The sequence below is a fragment of the Hemibagrus wyckioides genome, linkage group LG26, assembly GCF_019097595.1.
Source record: "Hemibagrus wyckioides isolate EC202008001 linkage group LG26, SWU_Hwy_1.0, whole genome shotgun sequence".
Taxonomy (NCBI): domain Eukaryota; kingdom Metazoa; phylum Chordata; class Actinopteri; order Siluriformes; family Bagridae; genus Hemibagrus; species Hemibagrus wyckioides.
In genome coordinates, this window is record NC_080735.1 from 7,296,229 (window position 1) to 7,315,428 (window position 19,200).

Here is a 19,200-nt window from a genome sequence, read left to right on the forward strand (position 1 = left end):
TTTATCCTTTTGGTTTACAATCCCTTCAGCTTTTGTCAGGTGTGAATATGGTCTAGACTTTCCATTAAAATGTGATTAAGTAGTGTCTAAACCCTTAAAGAAACTTTCTGCACTTCACCGAGAGGCTTTTTGTATATTTTATATGGAAACTAGTTAGCTACACACTAGACTTTCCTCATCATGACATTTAAGTTTGTAATATAGCCACAAACAGAAAGGAATGGTCTTGAGCATTTTCTGTCCCAATTTTGATCATTTAAAGTTCAATAAATATAAATGCAATACCAGAATTTCTAAAATAACTCTGGATGGTCAAATATATTGCGGTAGACAGAAAAGAGATTATATTTTGAAAGACTATTCAAAAAATAATTATGGGCAAATTTGAAATACACTTAAAAATGATGAATGATATTTATCCGTCTGATCATTTATCATTTTCCAAGGGTGAGACTGAACTCGGATTGTAATAAGTATTATTTGCTTATGAATTAAAGTTTATGGGATGTAAATGAGCACTGACATTACCTCTTCACTTTATATAATGTGATATGATTATGTGTATATATAAGGGGCGGTGGTAGCTCTAGTGGTTAAGGCTCTGGGCTGTTGATCGGGGGTTCAAGCCCCAGCACCGCCAAGTTGCCACTGTTGGGCCCTTAACCCTTTCTGCTCCAGGGGTGCTGTATGATGGCTGACCCTGTGCTCTGACCCCAACCTCCAATGATGGGATATGTGAAGAAAGAATTTCACTGTGCTGTAATGTATATGTGACAAATAAAGGCTATGTATCTTATCCGTTTTAAATGCATATAAGTGAAAATGTTCTGTTTAAAGAAAGTAAGAAAGAAAGAAAGAAAGAAAGAAAGAAAGAAAGAAAGAAAGAAAGAAAGAAAGAAAGAAAGAAAGAAAGAAAGAAAGAAAAAGAAAGAAAGAAAAATAAAACTGCACACCGTCACTAGCTCATTAGCTCGATAGATGGCAGCACTGAGCCTTCCTCCTTTCGGTCGTTTATACTTTGTACTCACTTTTGAACAAACCCCGCCTCTTTCACTAAATTCAGCTCGTCTTCCTCGTGATGATTGGATACAAACTCTTCTTTACAGGGGAATCTACGAATCAGAGCGAAGTCTCTATACTGGCGTGTGATTTATTGGAATACGGGTAGGAAAAAAATACCGGACAGGAGGAAGAAGAAGAAGAAGAAAAAAAAAAAAAAATACCCACAATTCTCTGTGTCGGCGAAGCGGCCATTGCTTGTGAACGGACTCTAGCTGCAAGGTGACTGTGATATTCTTCATGGAAAAACGATTTATTTATTTATAATGTAGTCGGTTTGTAACTAGGTTTATGCTTAAAGGACAAGGATATTTGTTTACAAATTTCTAAAAAGGATGTATGAGCAAAATTTCGATTTGTCGTTCAAACGGGTCATAGCAAGATTGTAGCTAGTTAGCTAACTAACGTTAGCAAATATCAGAGTGACAGATAAAGTCGTTTATAGTAGCGTGCTAATGCTGTGTTCACGTGCGACTGGGTTCAAACTACATCCGAGCTTCAGGTGTAAAATTCATTAAAGTCAAGTAAAAGTGAATTAAGATCAGTTTCAATACCCGAGTTTGTGTTACTAACCTTTACTTTCATCATGGCGCAGGAAAGGACGACTATATCCGCTGAATGGGGATTTTATATATACATATACACACACACTGATTGTATAATTGTTTTTTGTCAATTTGTCTTACAGTGTTTTATTAGGAAAATTCAAACATTGATCACGTTAGTTAATGTGGGAATGTAGGACATTTGGACAATCAGGCTTGCACCTGAAGTTCATGTTAAAATAAGGTTTTGTGATGGAAGTAAACTTGTTTGGATCATTAAAGCAAGCTGGTCCAATGCAGTTATAAGTAACTAGTGTTTGCGCGGTGGAAGAAACAGGATGCTTTAGAATAAATCTGTCCTGATTATTTACACACTGATGTAAATAAATAATAACTGAATTTGTTTGTTTTCTTTCTTCAGAGACAGCATGGCGCTCAATCGGCTCTTTCAGCTCTCCTCTGTCTTCCGCTCGGCTGTGAGCGTGACTCTGCGCAGGAACATCGGCATCTCTGCCGTCGTTTTCAATAAGGCTAAAGATCTGGACCCTGTACAGAAACTCTTCCTGGACAAAATCCGCGAGTACAACGTCAAGAGCAAGTGAGTGTCTTTGACCAGATGGATGAGAGACACTGATCTTTTCAATGTTTCCAAGTCGTGACCTTGAAATAAATCGGTCTCTTCCTTCCTTGTATAGGAGCTCAGGCGGAGTGGTCGAAGCTGGTCCCAGCTACCAGAAGAATATGACGGAAGAGATAAGCAAACTGCAAAGGTTATATGGAGGAGGTGACCTGACGAAATTCCCAGATTTCAAATTCACAGGTCAGTGTCAGATCTACAGACTGGTGGTACAGTAACACTCTTACAACAGCAAATCCATTCTGTCTGTATCCTGGGCAAATGCATGTGTCATTATCCCATCAATCTTCCTGTGAATGTAGGTTCAGTTTCTTTAGAGGTCATTGGATGTTCACGGGTAGTGAAATACAAATAAATATGCCATATTTAGTGTAGCTAGAGTTGCCAGGTTTCTCTCAGACATGGTGAGTTTGTGTTAATGGCAGCTTATGATGATAAAGTGGGTTTAGGCTGAGTGTACTCTCAAACACAACAAAGTTCATCTTTATCACAAATACAGAGGAGCTGAATCACAAATCTCTTTCTAAATGATTAAGTCACAAGGTGCTGAATTATGTTACGTTTATATAGAGGACATAAACAAAATACAACTATTTGACTTTACTGCAGATTTTACTGATGACAGGGAAAGTAATTTAAGAGCAAGCTAAACAGCAATATGTTACTGTGTGTAAATGCTGAAAATAAGTATTATTTACAATGTACTCTCTTATTTAAATCCTCCAGAAAGCCCACTAACCTACAGCTAAAGGTTTTTGCTGAGATGTTGAACAGCACCTGTGTGACTGTATGATGGTTTTAGCTTCACCTGTGTGTCACACAGCACAGCACAGCATGGCTCAATTGGCAGTGAAAATAGTGACATTGCTGAGTTGTCACAGCATCTGGTGGAAAATTTTTACAGTTCTTATAATATATCTCCTTCAGAGCGCACACTGACGTTACTAAATAACCCGTTCTTTAACCTGTGCTAAATGTCTACTTGCAAGAGAGCATTAAGAGTACAGTATAAGGACATATGGGTGTAGATATTTAACGTGTGTGTTCAGCCAGAAGGATGTCTAGTGTACACCAGGACCATGAAATGGATATAAAACGTTTACACAATCCTGTACAAATGTCAGTGTCATGCTGAAAGTGTCATCTTCAGTTTGCTAACAAAGCAAAGCAGTTTGCTTAAATCGACCGGTATCTGTAGGTATATTCATGATTCTCTCCACCTTGATTAAAGATCCAGTTCTGGTTAAAAAGCAGCTCTAAAGCATGCTGCTGCCAACACCATGCTGCTGTGTGGGTCTGCTGATCTTTTGGTGATGTGATTGGTTTGTGGTGATTAAGCTAGGCTTGTGTAGACTTTTTATATCCATTTTAGGTTGTTCATCTTATTTTACCTTCTTTGAATAACAGTGTTGTGTAATGATGTCAAATACAAATAACTGAGTCCACTTCCTTTCATTTCACTTCAATAAATTCTATTTTTTATTATTATTTCAACAGAGCCCAAGCTGGAAGAAGTGGCCAAGTGAGCAGCTGTCTGCGCCAAACTGCATGTGTCTGTCATTCTGAGTGATGAAAATAATTATTTAATAAAGCCCTTGGTTGAAAAAAATATTATAGAATGTTTATTTTTATCCATCTATCACAATAAGATCCTTCTACTGGATACAAAATGTCAGGTGCCCTCATCAAGAATAAAATTATTTATGATGTGGAAAACTACAAAGATATTAAAGGTTTTTTGTTTAAATCTCATTCCTGTCTATTACATATGAAACACACTATATTGCCAAACGTTTTGGGACACCCCTACAAATCATTGACTTCAGGTCTTCCAATCAGTTCCAGGTGTATAAAATCAAGCCCCTAGGCATGCAGACTGCTTTTACAAACATTTGTGAAAGAATGGGTCGCTCTCAGGAGCTCAGTGAATTCAGGCATGGTACTGTGATAGTCCAATAAGTCCGTTCATGGAATGTCCTCACTACTAAATATTCCACGGTCAACTGTTAGTAGTATTATAACCAAGTGGAAGCAATTGGGAACAACAACTGGAAGCGGTAATCCACGTAAAATCACAGGTAGAGGTCAGCGCATGCTCAGCCACACAGAAGTCACCAACTTTCTGCAGAGTCAATAGCTTCAGACCTCCAAACTTCATGTGGCCTTCAGATTGCAGAAGCCTTCAGCTTCAGAAGGCCTTCAGAAGCATGTGTAGAGAGCTTCATGGAATGGGTTTTCTTCACCAAGTGCAATGCAAAGTGTCGAATGCAGTGGTGTGAAGCTAAAGAATTAAGAGTGGGATGCCATTATAGTTCATGTGCATGTAAAGGCAGATGTCCTTGGAGTTCTTCAGTCACATGTTTGTAAATTTAGCTCCACATCAGGAAGCTTTGACATATCAGGGATTGGATTTTGTTTTCACATGGATGTACTAAAAATGTGCCTCCCCCCAAAACACAGCCGTGTGTCAGTAGATAATCTGACTTGAAGATTACAGACTTTACTGTCTGTACTTCAGAGCTGCTGTAAACACCAAGACTCTTCTGCTTTTCCCAGGTCTCCTATTCACAGTAAACACATTCAGCACAACACACTGTGTGACTGTATAACATCCAGATATAGAAGTGCAGTGACTTCATAATCACACAATCCAGTTTCACCCAGAAGTGGTTGGGTTTCCCTCCGAGTCTGGTTCCTCTGAAGGATTCTTCCTCATGTCTCTGGGGGGGTTTTTCTCAGTGTTTCCTCTCACTTGCTCATGAAGCTTCTGTTCTCTATTTGGATTTCTGTATGCTTTTTTTTTTTATTATTATGATGTGAATTTTCAAGGTTTTTTTCCCTCGCTTCAAGAGAAAGCAAAATTTCTTGATTACTTCCTCTGCAGTAATCATTTACAGAAGCTACCAGTAATGAGAGATCAAGTAGGAAAGAACCCAAGTTCGGAAATTTCCAGAAGTGAGACACTGATGGATGACATTAACGGGGATTATATTAATAACATCTGCTTGTCCTTACTGTAAGAGATTAGTGATGAAGTTTAGTGGAAAAACAACTGACCTGACCTCCAGAGCCACACATATATATATATATATAGTATTTGTATTTATATGTATAGTATAGTGTTTTAGTATTTGTTGATTTATGGTGGACTTCCTGCAGCTTTACAGACATATACACAGCTTTGTATTACCTTATAAAAATGATTAGAATTATTATACAAATACATATATGTATTTAATATACACTGCCTGGCCAAGTGGTTTTCTTAAGGCTACAAAGGGGTTTAGTCCCAATCCCTCAAGTTCTCTTTACACTGTGTGCGTGGAAATATTCTTACCTTCACCATTAAACATAGCTTTATTTATTTATTTTATTTTTTCCCCTTTCCTCCCTGCCTTCCTCAAAGATGGATGGCTCACCACTATCCTTCCAGGTTTCAGCAATCTTCTTAGACATTTACCTTTAAGGCATTTGGGAGCGACTTACATTTATCTCATTTACACTACCAAGCAATTGAGGGTTAAGGGCCTTGCTTAAGGGCCCAGCAGTGGCATGTCTAATAAGATTGCTGAAACCTGGAAGGATAGTGGTGAACCATCATCCCAGCTTTCTGGACCTGGGATTTTCACAACCCTCTGATCAGTAGTCCAACACTTTCCAATCATAGAACTACCTTTTTAAGTTATTTTCTTTGCTTGATACAGACCAATAATTTGAGAGAGAGTAACACCTTTTGCATCAATTAGGGTTAAATATCTTGTTCCCAGTGAAAACATTAAAGCTCTTATCTGTTTGCTTAGTTAAATCCATGTGGTTAATTTTTTTTGGATAGACTGTGTGTGTGTGTGTGTGTGTGTGTGTGTATACAGTACTAGCATTAATGATATAGCATAAAAGAATTCTATAAAAAAAAAGCTTTTAATACTGATAAAATATACAGCAAATCATTCATGCATTTCATCCAAAACACTTACTGTACAGCTGAAATGAAAAGGCACAGTTCCAAATACAAATACAGTCTTAATTAAATACAGTAAAAGATCATTTCACTCACGGGATACATTCTAGAAAGCAAAATCCTTGGTTAGTGATAAAGTTGTTTCTTCATGCAAGTTAACCAGTGAATCTAGCACCCTAGTAATGTTCCCTTAGCAAGGCACAGGGAGGACATCAAGTTATAAATTCTGTAACAAGATCAGACTTGTAATAACATGTCTTAGGGAGGCTCACACGTCTTTTTAAAAACTCTTGAGTGTGGCACGTTTCAGCTCTGATTATTATGTTTGTGTGCATACTGTGTCCACCAGGGGGCAGCAGTGGGTAATGAACAGTAGAGGGCAGTGGGCTTGATACAGATTCAGTGATTGAGTTGAGCCAAGTCTTTTTAGGGGACAGATTGATCCCCATTACAGTCGTACATGAGAGAAATTAAAGGCTGGTTCTCTGTCCCGATCACATCCACAGTATCGGTCAGAAATAAACACCAGTCTCCACTTCCAGGGTCCAGGGTCTGCATGGTCTCTTTGAGGAAGTTTCTTACAGCATGAATGACTGCGTGTGTTTGAAATCCTGAACCTGTGAAAGTTCAAAAGTACAGGTTCAAATAAATGATCGCAATCTCTGAATACATTAAACAACAATAAATAATAACAACATACAAATAACTCCATACTTTCCCATGAACAAGGCTGGATTATGTTTTGTTTTAAACAAATAAAGTTGTAAGAAAAGGCTCGGACTCTAATCTCTACACTAACCAGTGTCAATTTCCACAAAAATGTCCATGATAGTAGTCATTAATTTGCAAGTAAGCGCATGTTGGGTGGAAAAATAACTGCTAATTAACATTTTACATTTTAATTATACATTCAACTTCTTTCCTCTGTGTATCTTTTCCTCTAGTTAAAATAAAATAAAAATACAGATATAGCTCACGAGCACTTAATACTCACATTCTGTGAAGGAGGTCCGTAACCAGCATGAGGGCTAAAGGGGAAAAAACACACCACTTATATTAAAACAATACATTTAGGAGCAGTATTTTAAAAGAGCAGGATGCTGAAATAATGGTAGATTCTTCCAGAACAATTCCTATTGGTGCTTTTAATAAAAGAGTATTGTGCTAAATATAAAATGCTCTAGCTCTAGATGTTAACCTGTTTGTTTTTATCGGGTAAGATGTTCCCACCGGTCTCGTTTTCTTTTGGCCAATGGTTCTGTGAAAGTTTAACCTCAGGGCTTGTTCTTGGCTTGTTGACAAATTTATTATGCTGTGTTTGTGCAAATGATCATCTTTTTTATCTTTGGTGTAAATCTTAATTTCGTGCCCTTAGTCGTGGATTTCAGCAGTTAGTGCTACTATATCTCGACGTTTTTGTGTTTTTTTCATCACTCATCACTCTGTCTAACTCACATGTCCTCTGATCTGTTGAGGTTCTGGCTGCTGATGTGAGCCACTCCATGACACTGTTGGATCCAGAATGACCTGCAATAAGGGGTCATGGTGGTAACAGGTCAGAGGTAACAGTCTGGGGGCAACAGCACACTGTGCATCATGCTACAGCCAATGTGTGTGTGTGATTGACTTTGGGAGGACAAATGAACAGTCAGCTGCATGCAAAATACCATACTGTACTACAGTCCTTGCAGATGGAAAACCAAGCACACTACATGCTGCTCTTAACAAGCCATTATACAAATGGACAGTTAAGCCGGGTTTTTAGCCAGTCGCATTTCTGTGATATTCCCACATTCTAGCAAATAATTATATAGACAATGAGGAACAAAAAAACTGCACATGTGAATGAACCCCTGAAAAATCTATTTATTTTCAAATGTTAGATAAAGACTGAAGTTTTTGAAGTTTGGAGCACACTCAAAAACACCCGTACACACACACACACAAAATCAGATGCTCAGTGAGTCAGTATTCTTACCTTCCTCTGTGTCCTGCCATGAAGAGATTAAGCCACAACAATGGAAGAAAAACAGAAAACAGGTTAAAATATTTCTATTTACAAAGGAAATTAACCTCAATATTCAGCTCACTAGTACAATCACGTGTCCATCAATTATTCAGACAATTTTGGCTATTATAAACAAATAAATAGGAGAGGAAAAACATTTCCATATACACTGTGCATTATATAGAAGATTAGATTAGACTTTTATGGTTCTCTGAATTAGAAAAAGTCTGCTTCTTCGTTAAAGTCATGGGAGAAAGTAAGTGCACCCTCCTATATTCAATTCTGTGTATTTATTTATCAGGACCAGTTTTGTGGTCTTTCAATATTTAGCAGATTTCAATATTTAGTCATCTGTGGCAAAAAAGTAAACCAAAACTCTGAAACCAGGTAAAATTACACCTTTCCTACTTAATTAGCAGTCGCATGTTAATAATGACGATTAGTTAATCATGAAGAACTTCTCTATAGAAGTAGAACTTTTGGCAGTTTGGTATTCTGGAGCACTCCAGTGTGTGGCAATATCATGGCAAGAAGAAAAAACATCAGCCATGACCACAGAGAAGTAACTGTTGCTGCTCATCAATCTGGGCAGGGCTATAAGGCCATCTCCAAATTCAACATTGACCATTGATTGTTCACAAACAGAGAGTCTACAAGACACTTCCCAGGAGTGACCTTGTAGATACAGTAACGTTCAGAGATATAAAGAAAAACCCGTCATGTGACTTATACACCTCTGTACACACATTAAAATGTTTATGTTCATGATAGAACAATCAGAAAAAGATTTGGAAAACTGCATCGGGACAAACCACAAAAAAATGGACCAAGGTATTGATGTGTGGTCATTATGGACTGTGCCATTTTTGACAAAATCAATACCACCTGTGAAGCATGGTGCTAGCGTGATGATTTGGGCTTGATCTTTATAGCAACAAATGGTTGGTTTACTTTTATCTTCAAACTAACCAAGTCTAAATAAATCTAAGCAAATATTTGAAACACATTCATATGGATCATCGGTCAGTTAGCTAATATTATGAAGGAATCAAAAACTGTAACAAATTAATGAAGCAGCCCTGTGAACATGGGCAGTGAAAATCAGTTTTTGTAAACTTACGGTTAAAGTAGCCTTGTCGGTGAGCATAACAGACCCCAAGAATGCATAAAGATATGACAAGGCATAAAATTACAATCCCGGCCACGATCCCTGGAACATTTAGATCATCTGAGAGAGTGGAACGAGAAAAGAGATGATTGCAAACGAACTCATGGAAAAACAAGCTGAACACTTTGTGGAAAGTAAACACCAGGTAAGTGATATGTGTTTATCTGCCAGTCTTCCCCACATGGAAGCATGAACTCACCGATCCTCATGTGATTTCCTTCACAACTCTTTGACTTTCCAACCCCATTGTTGGCCTCACAGTGGTACAGTCCTGCGTCAGCTATGCTAACTGTATGAAATTGCTGTTCAAAAGAGAGAACATTAATATGTCGATAAGAAATACTGAGTATTCATACCTGTTAGTACTGAGGGCTGTTTGGGTTGCTTGTCTATGTGCATGTGCTGGAAAATGTCAGGGCCAAGACGAGATGTCAGTGTTTATTTAGTGAGATTATTCCTGTCTGTCAAACTCAATTTGTCACCCTGGCTCTGTCAGACTGTCGAGGCTTACTTTGTAACAGAGATTTAACTGGATTCCTAAAAGGTTTTTAGATGTAGGTGGCAAGAGGAAGGGACACAATCTAATTATGTACAGGATTTGCATTTACACTGTTAACTGATTTGTCCCTTGAATGTGGTGCAAAATGAATGTTACTGGATCAGCTTTGTAGTTGCTGTATAGTTCCTATGGATTTGATCAAAATTCTATCATGATGCCATTACCTTCATCTTTGGCGTAAATACAGTGCTATCATTACTAAGACAGTAAGCAATTTTGTCAAGAAAGCAAAATTGGCTGTGCTCGCTATAGAAGGGATGTCATGCTCTCTCTCTCTCTCTCTCTCTCTCTCTCTCTCTCTCTCTCTCTCTCTCTCTATCTCTCTCTCTCCTGTCAATCAATTTATTTATTTGTATAGCACTTTTATCAATGGACGTGTCTCAAAGCAGCTTTACAAAAGTATAGAAACACAGTAAAAATTCTAAAGTTTAAAATGAAGTTACTATTTATCCCTAACATTTATCCCTAATGAGCAAAGCCGGGAAGGCAAGGAAAAACTCAGAACTGTGATGATATGAAGAAGAAACCTTGAGAGGAACTATGCTCACAAGGGAACCTCATCCTCATTTGGGTGACACTGGACAGTAAACAACGTAAATGTAAATAATGTTCTTTCTACAACAGTTTACAGAGATTCACTGTGAGATTATGCTGTACATGTGCAATAGCTAGAAACAGTGTGAAGGGTGGCTTCGGGTGTTTTGTGTTTTTCTCCTCATCCTTCTAACTGAACACAGGTAAAGGTAATGTGTAAGCATTGTTGTACTGTATATGCATACTGTATACATAATGTTTGGTCTCACAAGAATGCCTGTCTTCTCGTTGACAGAGTAAGTGGCATTGGCATGACGCGGTTGAAAGACAGGCTTCTTGTCTTTGTACCAGGTGTAGCTTGCTGGAGGAATACTGTACTTGTCCCTACAGCGCAGCACCACTCCAGATCCGGTCAGTGCAGAACTCGGGATGTCACAGGACGGCGTGTGTGGAGGGACTGAGGAAGAGGAAGCAAAGGATGTTGAGCAAAACATATAATCAGCCAGTCTACATTGTATGAATTCTAACACAAATTTGTAAGTTTGCAGTCCACAGATGCGAGGGAATAATAGTGGAGCAAATATAGAGAGTAAAGCAATCACACAAACCTACCCAACACTTTTAGAGTGACATTGGTCTCTCCCAGCTGGACTAAGTCAAGAGAAGCGCTGACCTCACAGCGATATTCTCCAGCATCTTTCAGCATCACTTTCTGTAATGTTATTGTTGCCCCTTCAATCTTTGCACGTCCCATAAAAGGTCCTGTGAAAAGTGATGATTGCACGTTTATACACGATATGTCCAAAAGACACCTGACCATCAGAACCATATGCAGGCCTTCACCAAACTGTTGCCACATGGTTGTGCTTAATATTCTAAAATGCTTTACACTAAGGAGTCCAAACCTGTTCCAGCTTAACATGCCTGTGTATTAATTAGAGGTCCATAAAGACATAGTTGCTAAGGTTGGAGTGGAAGAACTCAAATGTCCTGCACAGAGCCCTGACCTTAACCCTAATGATCACCTCTGGGATGAAATGAACCACCAAAGTATGCACAAGGACTTCTCAGCCAATCATTAGCATTGGTGGCTGAATTTACTAATGCTCTTGAGAATGAATCAATAAGGAATCGATGAAAAACATCTATCCATCCCTCCATCCATCCATATTCCTGCAATAGCAGCAGAAGGAAATGAACTCCATAATAACATGCATGATTTGGTTAAGAGATGTTCTTTAAATAGATATGAGTGTGATGTTAGATGTTTATATTGTTCATATGTTGTTTGTATGTATATATGTGAAAATTAAATGTACATATACATTTTGAAACTGTTTTCTTTAACTCAAACTAGCCTGGAGATATTCGGGCCTATTAGTACATTTGAATGCATTTGTAAGTGATTTTCCAGATAGAAGTGGGCCATTCACCTGTGAAGTTGTTATTAAAGTACACAAAGGACGTGTCCGTATCCTTTTTCTTCCACTCGATGCGAGGATTCTGGTCTTTCTCTGTCTTAAACTCACAAGAAAGCCTGGCCTCTACAATTGAAACAGAGAATATGAGAAGAAATATAGGATTATATCGTCATATCATTTATAACTGACAGGATAGAGATGTGTGTTACATCTTTTATTTCTTTTATTTCTCACCAAACTTCACTCACCTGAATATTCCTCCACTTTTACTATGGGGCTGGAGGTGGTGACTGTGACAGGAGCAACAGGAATAACTAATATTGAGAAAATTAAAAGTTTTATCAATAGCTGTTCTTTCTTTCCCCAGTACATGTAGGTTTCTTTTGGCACACAGGTTCATTTTTATTTAAGAGTAACTGAGTGTATATAACTGATGATGTTCAGATTTGGAAATAAACTGAAAGTAAAACAGCACAAAACCAAGGGTTCTTTAAGAGGTTTTAGATAGTTGACTCTTTTTCCCAGAGACAAAAAATGGAATTTGCAACTGTTTTGTTGTGTTTTCATGTACAGCATTGAATTTCTTTGTCATATCACTCCACAGTGGGGGTTAATGTGAAGCTCATGTGAAAGTAGACACTCAGGGCTTTACACATTTGTAGTTTTTCAGTTTCAGTATTTCAGCTGTTACCTAACCTACTTTTAAATAGTTTATGTTTGTATCTTCAAAGTAAAAGTTGATATCAAACTCATTTCTGCTCTCTAGGACATCCCAAGTGCTTGTTCATAAGCCTCTAAATTGGAAGCAGTTATCTTTAACCAATAAAATTCCGTATGCCACACTTAATAACTCAAATGCTGTAGAGCATATAACCTTAGAACAAGTTTAAAACTAACAACTGACTAGTGCAGAATTGGGAAAAGACAAAAAACTGATTGCACCATATACAAAATAAGATCAGAAAATTCACCACATTTTCCCTAATTCTCAAGATATAATACAGACTTTTATATTTCCCCCAAATGGAAGCTCTATTTTTCCATACAGTGTTTTTTGTCTAGTAAATGAGGCTACTAAAAATATATCCAGAATAGACATAAATAGTTGGCATCAAACATAAAAGCTACGATGAAAAAGCAGTGACCAGGTTCACTTTCCTGAAAGCGAGACCAGAGCTGACTTCCATTCAGGAACAGGAAACAGGTGCAGCCCTTCCTCCCTGCTGATTGGACTTAGCATCACAACCATTGTTCAGCATCCTGTTTCTTCTCATAGGTCATTCGTCACATCATCATGCCGCTATTCGCTAGCCATGCTTCGGTATATTCCCATTCACTTTTGTCTCAAAATGAATGATTCATATTATAAATACAGCTAAGGATTGAAATCTGTATTCAGCAGGAGAGTGAAGCTACACAATCTTCAAAAATAACATTGTACCTGCTGGGAATATTTTCTAGTTGAATTGACATGGTTCTGTATCCAAAAATATTTAAAATAAAACAAGCATGAATTGGATAGTTTATATAAAAGATGCAGTAGAGGCATTATGAAACGCCACATGAGCACTGCACTGTGATCAATACGCCCCTACAGCATTTCTTTGTCCCGCAAGCTTCATATCTGACTGCCCACTAGTAATAGTAAAAAAAATCCTACCAGAAATATGTTGCTGTGTAAAAAGGAATAAAAGAAAGTCTCCTGCAGGTGAGTCTGTGTTGCGTGGGAAAACAATACAGATGCAGATGTGTGACACTATAAAACACTGTCTTGGAGTCCCACTGAGTCACTCTAATTAATCCTAGAGGGCAAGTGCCTTGTTTACGGACATTGGAAATCTAATCAAAAGGGAAAATGAAAAGATAAACAGAATCACTGATTGCTGGTTGTCTGACTCATAGCGTAATCTATTTGAGTAGAGGAGCTTCCTGCAAGGAAACTGTAAGTGCTCCCTGTTGGCTTCTGGTTATCACTGGTTAACCTTCTGTGGCAGAGTCACACTTCAAATTAGGGTAACACATGATGTTTCCTGCTCCTGTTTTCAGTATCAGTTCCTCTTTAGTTATGACAAATTGGCACAAGTCTCACTTTTGGACTCACATTTCTTGCAGCAAATATGAAGGCAAGAAGGCACAAACTTTCACAACAGCACAACTGTAGCATCAAGAAGAGCTTCAGTATCAATACGCAGTATGTCACTCACACAGGAAAGTGTGTTTATTAAAAATATTGTGTCCAAGCTAAAGGTCTAATCTCTTTCACTATAAACGGGATAGCGCAAAATGAATAGCATAAAATATTTTGGATGAAAATATTCAATTCAATTATATATTTTTTTGTATTGCGCTTTTAACAATGGACTTTAGCACAAAGCAGCTTTAGAGAAATATTTCAATTCTGAATAAAATCGATGATGCTTAATATTTAAATTTGTCAGTAATGAGTAATGAAGCGACGGTGGCAAAGAAAACCTCCCTGAAATGATAAAAGTAAGAAACCTTGAGAGGAACCGGACTCAAAAGGGAACACATCCTCATCTTGAAGATTTCCCTTCTATAACTGTACACTATATATATATATATATATATATATATATATATATATATATATATATATATATATATATATATATATATATATATACTTGACTAAGTGCAATTGTGTAACCAGGAGCAATTTTTTCAATTTGTTTTATTTGTATTGCGCTTTTAACAAAGAGCATTGTCTCAAAGCAGCTTTACATGAGAAACATAAGAAAACAACAAACATATAAACAGACAAACAGTCCTAGATATAAAAACAGTCCTAGATATCAAGGCAATATTAAGATATCGGAGTCAAAACCTGCCTTTAAGACCTATGGATCAGAGTGAAATTCTGTAAAAATCTCTCTCAAAGAATTTGGCTCAGCTTTGAAGAAAAAAAAAAGAAAGAAAATAGATGAAGAATGAAAAATAATGAAAATTATGTTACATATATTTTTTATGCGTGTTTATCAATTCCTCATAATCCTGCTGTGACATTGTGAAAATTGTGGAAGCAGATTAAAGTATTTATGTCTCTGTTGCTTTTACATTTCTTTTTCAACATAACTGAATATTACAGATGGTGCTTCCTGTTTTTCATGTTTTGTGAGATTTTGTCATGTCCTGCTGTTTCTGTGCTCTAGAAACTAAAAACTAGAAAGTAAAAGAAAGAGAGGGGGAAAAAAATAGAGACAACCTGCACTGGTTTCAACTGGTTTCACAGCCCAAATTAGATCATAACTGATTTAATTTCATCACTTCTTTGTTATTCATCACTACTGTGTTGTTAATTTGTTATTCAAGCAAACATATCTCTTCATAGAAGTTCTGTTTAAAAGCATTTTGTATTCCATGTTTATGTATGTAATACTTTAAAAGTTGTTCCTGAAAGAAATGTCCATCATGAGTGGACATGAGAGTACTGCTCTTTCTTTATGCGCTTTCAGAAATCTTGGCCATCATCAAGGAACAATAAAAAAAAAAAAGGTCAATTCAGATTGAAACTTGGCAAACTAGTATGTAACGATTATTCTGTGGAAACAGGGATTTTATGAGGGGGAGTTTATTTAGCATGTTTGTAAGGAGCCCATAGTGTCCACACTTTGTTACAGACAGATGTTAAGCTGTTCCTTGATTTCAGAGACAGCTGTTATATTGCATGGGATAACTGAAACAAAAAAACTTGTTTTGCTAATTTTCAAGATATAAAAGGAATATATCACTTTCGGATAAGCTGTTACTGGAAATAAACCACTACAGAGTGTTGTGTTGAAGGCTGACGATGAAGGCTACAAACTTTTCACCTTGGAATTATTAAAAAGTGTCCTAACTTTCATTATTGAGTGAGTTTTACACTAGCAGCATATATAGAGTTTGCAGACACCAAAAGAAGGTAAATGAGATAATTGCAAACACACGCACGCACACAATTGTTCTTTATTTTTGACTGATGTTGGACCGGTTTACTCCACACTAAGCCTTAACTCCCAGGGCAGAAGCTGCCAAAACACAGCGGAAGCAAAGTTTTATCAACACTGCTTATTGTCAGACATGGCCTTGCAGCAGGCATCTTATCATTTCACTTTCCTTCTGAGCTCTATTGTAACCACCTGGCCTGAACATAGAGCAATAATCAGAGGAGGAAAGCAAGAAATAGAGAAAGATTTTGTACAAGGCAAAAATCAGGTGGCTGGCAGCCATTAAACACACTTTTACAAAAGGAGATAAAAAGGTGGTGACATGCTGTCCACACTTCCTCTTAACATGCCTGATTGCCTGATCAAAGTGCAACAGCCATCACACACACACACACACACACCAAAACTTATAAAGCCAGCATATAATAGATGCTAGCTCACTGTCAAAAAGCACTCAAAGCTATTTAAAGCTGTAACACTACAAAAGAACTATTCAATTTGTTTAAATAAGTGTCATTGGGGGGCAGGTGGCTTAGTGGATAGCACAGGGTTGGGGGTTTGATTCGCACCTCCACCATGTGTGTATGTGGCGTTTGCATGTTCTCCCTCTGCCTTAGGAGTTTCCATCCATAATTCAAAGACATGCTTTGTAGGCTGTTGGCATCTCTAAAGTATGTGACTGTGACTGGCATCCTGTACAGAGTGTACCCAGCCTTGTGCCTGTAAAGGCTTGCTCACTTGGGATAACATCTAGGACTGTTTGTCTGGTTTTTATATTTGTTGTTTTCTCATGTTGTTTTTCATGTAAAGCTGCTTTGAGACAATGCTCTTTGTTAAAAGCGCTATACAAAAATAAATTGAACTGAATTGAATTGAATTGTGCCCTGAGTCTCCTGGGATAGACTTCAGTTTTCCCTACAGCCCAGTAGTTTGAGTGATGCATGGATGGATGGATTAATTGTCATCCATTCATCTTTAATAATCATGTTATCTTGGTCAGACTCACACTTCAGCCAGTCCACCTCTTGGCATCTTTTTGACACACAGACATGAGGAGAACATGTGAAACTCCACACACAGTGGAACCCCAAAGCAGGATCAAACCAGTTACCCTGAACCTGTGAGATAGCAACAGTTGCCACACTGCCATGCAACCCTAAATAATGTATCATATATGTGTCTCAGTGACAAAATGTGTTAAATAGATCTATTTCTATCGTCTCCTAAGGTCTGAAATACCATAAATAGATGCACTACTGCTGATCCATCGTTACTCAGAGGCAATCATTTCATGGCAATTTATAAATGTTCTCATGTAAGTCACTTGGCAAGTGGTAAGAAAGAACGACAGAGGAAGAAAACAAAGGTTCTCTGTGTGCATGTAATTCTGCACTTGTCAGAGGCAACAGCTGGCTCAGACGGGTGGCTCTGGTACAGACAGCCCCACCTTTACACACACACACACACAAGCAGCTAATAGTTCACCCGCAGTTTATCTTTGTTACATACATCAGAGGAACAGAAACAGAAACACACTCTTGTGTAATTATGCTCGATGTTATCCATTCATCCATTTTCTGTACCGTTTAATCTACACAGGGTCACAGGAAGCATGGAGTCGGGACACAAGGCGGACTTTCATATTAATTTCACAGAACAGAGAAAATACAACTATTTCGAAAATATTTACAAGCATCATAAACATCACCTTTGAGCTCGCTAAGCTTAATAACTACAAAACTTTACCACACATAAAGTCATGGATAATGACTAAACATCTACAGCTTACCAGTCCACATGGACTCATCAGTGTTTTACACATTTAGTGTTTTACTGTGAAATTTCCTGGGGATTATGTATGAAGACTTAATTTGTTCTACAAAAACACACAAATGTGGACACCATCACTATGTTCTGGTTACACTGTGACCTTCACACTGCCTCTGGCTCTACAGATGTGATATAAAGGCGTGTGCAGGTCTCTATCACCAACATGTGCTGTGGTAGTGTTAAGTTTTCAGCTTGATGCTAGCACCATATCAGCAAAGGCATCAAGCTATATTTCTGTTATGGTTTCCTGTTATTTTTTTTCCGGTTTGTGGCAATCCCTCATGCAGTCAGTGTAAATGATCCCTTACGTGTTAAATTCAAGGCTTAGCTATTATTCAATTACTGATAAGCTATTCATTTATATACATATATAATTATAACATGTTCACCTGTTGTGTTAGGGATCAGCCTTGTGTATTGTTTGCATATTTCTATCAACAGTGTATTAGCACTAATCCAAATAATAGTTAGTGAGGATGATGGTGTCACATATTAAACTGATCCCTTTTCAAAACACCTTTTCCTGTAAAGCTAATTAAAGTGAATCTATTTATTTATTATTTGAGTGTTTTTTTTCCCCCAAAATTTATATAAAATTATTGAATTACTACTTAATATCAATTAATCGGTTTTCTTTCCATCTCTGAATAGCTGAAAGTAAAACCCCTCTTTAAAACTTTACAGAAAAGTAAAAAAAAAAAAAAAAAAAAAAAAAAAAAAAAACATATTACGTTTTTGACGTATTTAAATAGTTAATATTAATTTAATTTGATGAGGATATATGAAATGCTGTTTAAGAGGGAAGAGAAGCATGTACAAAAATATTTTCTGACCAGGAGACACAATCAGCCACTTCCTAAGTAGCCTCCAAGTTAATTCCATTGTTAAAGCCTTAAGAAGAGCAAAGAGCAGGTGGGTGAAAAGTCAGTCTACTTACTCTGTATTAACAGCAAAAATACTGGCAAGAAAACAAGAATCTTCATTTTATGCTGATTTAATTATGTCTTGCCAAAGGAGTATGTCTCGTTATCCTCTTGGAGCTTAGTATGATAACGAGAGTCCGGCGCTGTCCGAGAGTTTATAATGTTTTCCTTTCTCCAAGCAGGTGCGTGTGTGTGTGTGTGTGTGTGTGTGTACACCAGACAAGTCCTTTTAATCCGAGGCACGACTTGCGCTTTCTCCTGTCTTGATTCCCATTACTCTCTGAGGCTCAGACGCGCTCTCTGTTATATGGTAAGCCAAAAGGGTCAATAAACTAAAGCGACACTGTGCTTATAAATGACATGTTAACTGGGTCAGCATTTTACATCAGAACAGGCATGGATATGAGATTATCACGTGTACTCACGTGTACTCTGTGCTGATCTTAATTAGTACTTGATCTTAATTAGTATTATCTTAATTCAGAACTTGAGCGATCTTTTAGTCTTTTATTATCCGCCACGCCTACTCCGATCAAAGGGTGCTGGTTACTTGGTAGTATCTCAAGTAGCAGAGGCTACAGCAGGGGGCAGAGCTTTCTCTTTCAAAGCCCCAA

General features: G+C 37.6%; 2 protein-coding genes across 2 annotated transcripts; one reads left to right on the forward strand and one right to left on the reverse strand.

Moving 5' to 3' along the window:
* Positions 1-1,125: 1,125 nt before the first annotated feature.
* On the forward strand, positions 1,126-3,993 carry atp5pf (ATP synthase peripheral stalk subunit F6). The gene is made up of 4 exons (XM_058380790.1): positions 1,126-1,281; positions 2,026-2,202; positions 2,300-2,424; positions 3,739-3,993. Exons 2-4 carry the CDS (start codon positions 2,033-2,035, stop codon positions 3,765-3,767), a joined length of 324 nt encoding a protein of 107 aa, XP_058236773.1. The 5' UTR covers positions 1,126-1,281; positions 2,026-2,032; the 3' UTR covers positions 3,768-3,993.
* Positions 3,994-6,146: 2,153 nt separating this feature from the next.
* On the reverse strand, positions 6,147-18,806 carry jam2a (junctional adhesion molecule 2a). The gene is made up of 11 exons (XM_058380789.1): positions 18,601-18,806; positions 12,138-12,203; positions 11,902-12,012; positions 11,081-11,230; positions 10,738-10,925; positions 9,575-9,677; positions 9,328-9,435; positions 8,178-8,190; positions 7,655-7,726; positions 7,194-7,227; positions 6,147-6,816 (listed from the first exon to the last, which is right to left on the reverse strand). The coding sequence occupies exons 1-11, from the start codon at positions 18,644-18,646 to the stop codon at positions 6,778-6,780; spliced, it is 930 nt and encodes a 309-aa protein (XP_058236772.1). The 5' UTR covers positions 18,647-18,806; the 3' UTR covers positions 6,147-6,777.
* Between the last annotated feature and the right edge of the window lie 394 nt (positions 18,807-19,200).